This window comes from Myotis brandtii, unplaced genomic scaffold, assembly GCF_000412655.1.
Source record: "Myotis brandtii unplaced genomic scaffold, ASM41265v1 scaffold631, whole genome shotgun sequence".
Lineage (NCBI taxonomy): Eukaryota > Metazoa > Chordata > Mammalia > Chiroptera > Vespertilionidae > Myotis > Myotis brandtii.
Genome location: NW_005370415.1, coordinates 10219 through 11139, shown reverse-complemented (window position 1 = coordinate 11139; position 921 = coordinate 10219). Strand labels below are relative to the sequence as shown.

The following is a 921-nucleotide window of genomic DNA, read 5'->3' as shown; positions in this document are numbered from 1 at the left end:
TGGGGCTCTGTTGACTAATGAGTTTGCCAACCACTGGACTAGACCTTTTCAGTCTTTTTGTTTATTTGTTTGTTTTTTTGTTAAGCCTCACCCAACCAGGGCCTGGGCCAGGGAGGAGCCTGCAACCGAGGTACATGCCCTTAACTTGAATCAAACCTTGACTAGAATGTGCACCTTTTTATTGGTGCACATTTTGTTCTTTTGGTCCCCAGGCTGACCCTCTATCCACTAGTCAAACCGGCTGGAGGGACCTTTTCATTCTTAATTGGTTCCTGAAACATTTCTGGAAAATCCATTGGACTTCAGGTGCAGGCCTCAGTCCAGGAATAAAATAAAATGAATAAGACACCATCTCTGTCCCAGGAAAGACAGCAGTCCACTCAGTAAGTTGTGCTCCCCACAGTAATATGGCATCCTGACATGGTAACAGCTGTCCCATTTAGTGGCAGCTAAAATTTCATAGCTGTGCCCTTGGCTTTTAAGATTAAGGCTTTCCTTTTGTTCCTAGAAATATAAACCTGTTCTTTTCTTCTACAGATTTGATGTCCGTGGTTGTGGACACACAGTTGTAACTAAATGAATCTAATTTAAATTCTCAAATGTATTGATTTCAAGAAAAGGTCGCTGCAGTTATGAAAGAGACGCTGAAGAAAGTCTGACTTCAGTGACAAGGATCCTTTGATCTTAGAATAAGCGGTTAAGAGAAAAAATCTAAAACTTGTTGTACATAGTATAGATTAGCAATTTTGAACTGGTGTGCCGCAAAAGTTTTTAGAACATACAATACCTGACTAGTCAGGGACGCTGACCTCATTTCCATTAGATTGTCAAGTAAAAAAATGACAACAGCCACCCGGCCGGCGTGGCTCAATGGTTGAGCATCAACCTATGAACCAGGAGGTCACGGTTCAATTCCTGGTC

At 42.0% G+C, this 921-nt stretch overlaps 1 protein-coding gene across 1 annotated transcript in view; it reads right to left on the bottom strand.

The window, feature by feature from the left end:
* Positions 1-630: 630 nt before the first annotated feature.
* Positions 631-921, bottom strand: part of LOC102260860 (poly [ADP-ribose] polymerase 14-like) — an 8607-nt gene continuing 8316 nt past the window's right edge. The window contains exon 4 of the mRNA XM_014528375.1: positions 631-683. Coding sequence (XP_014383861.1) covers positions 631-683 — 53 coding nt within the window. The remainder of the gene's footprint in view (positions 684-921) is intronic.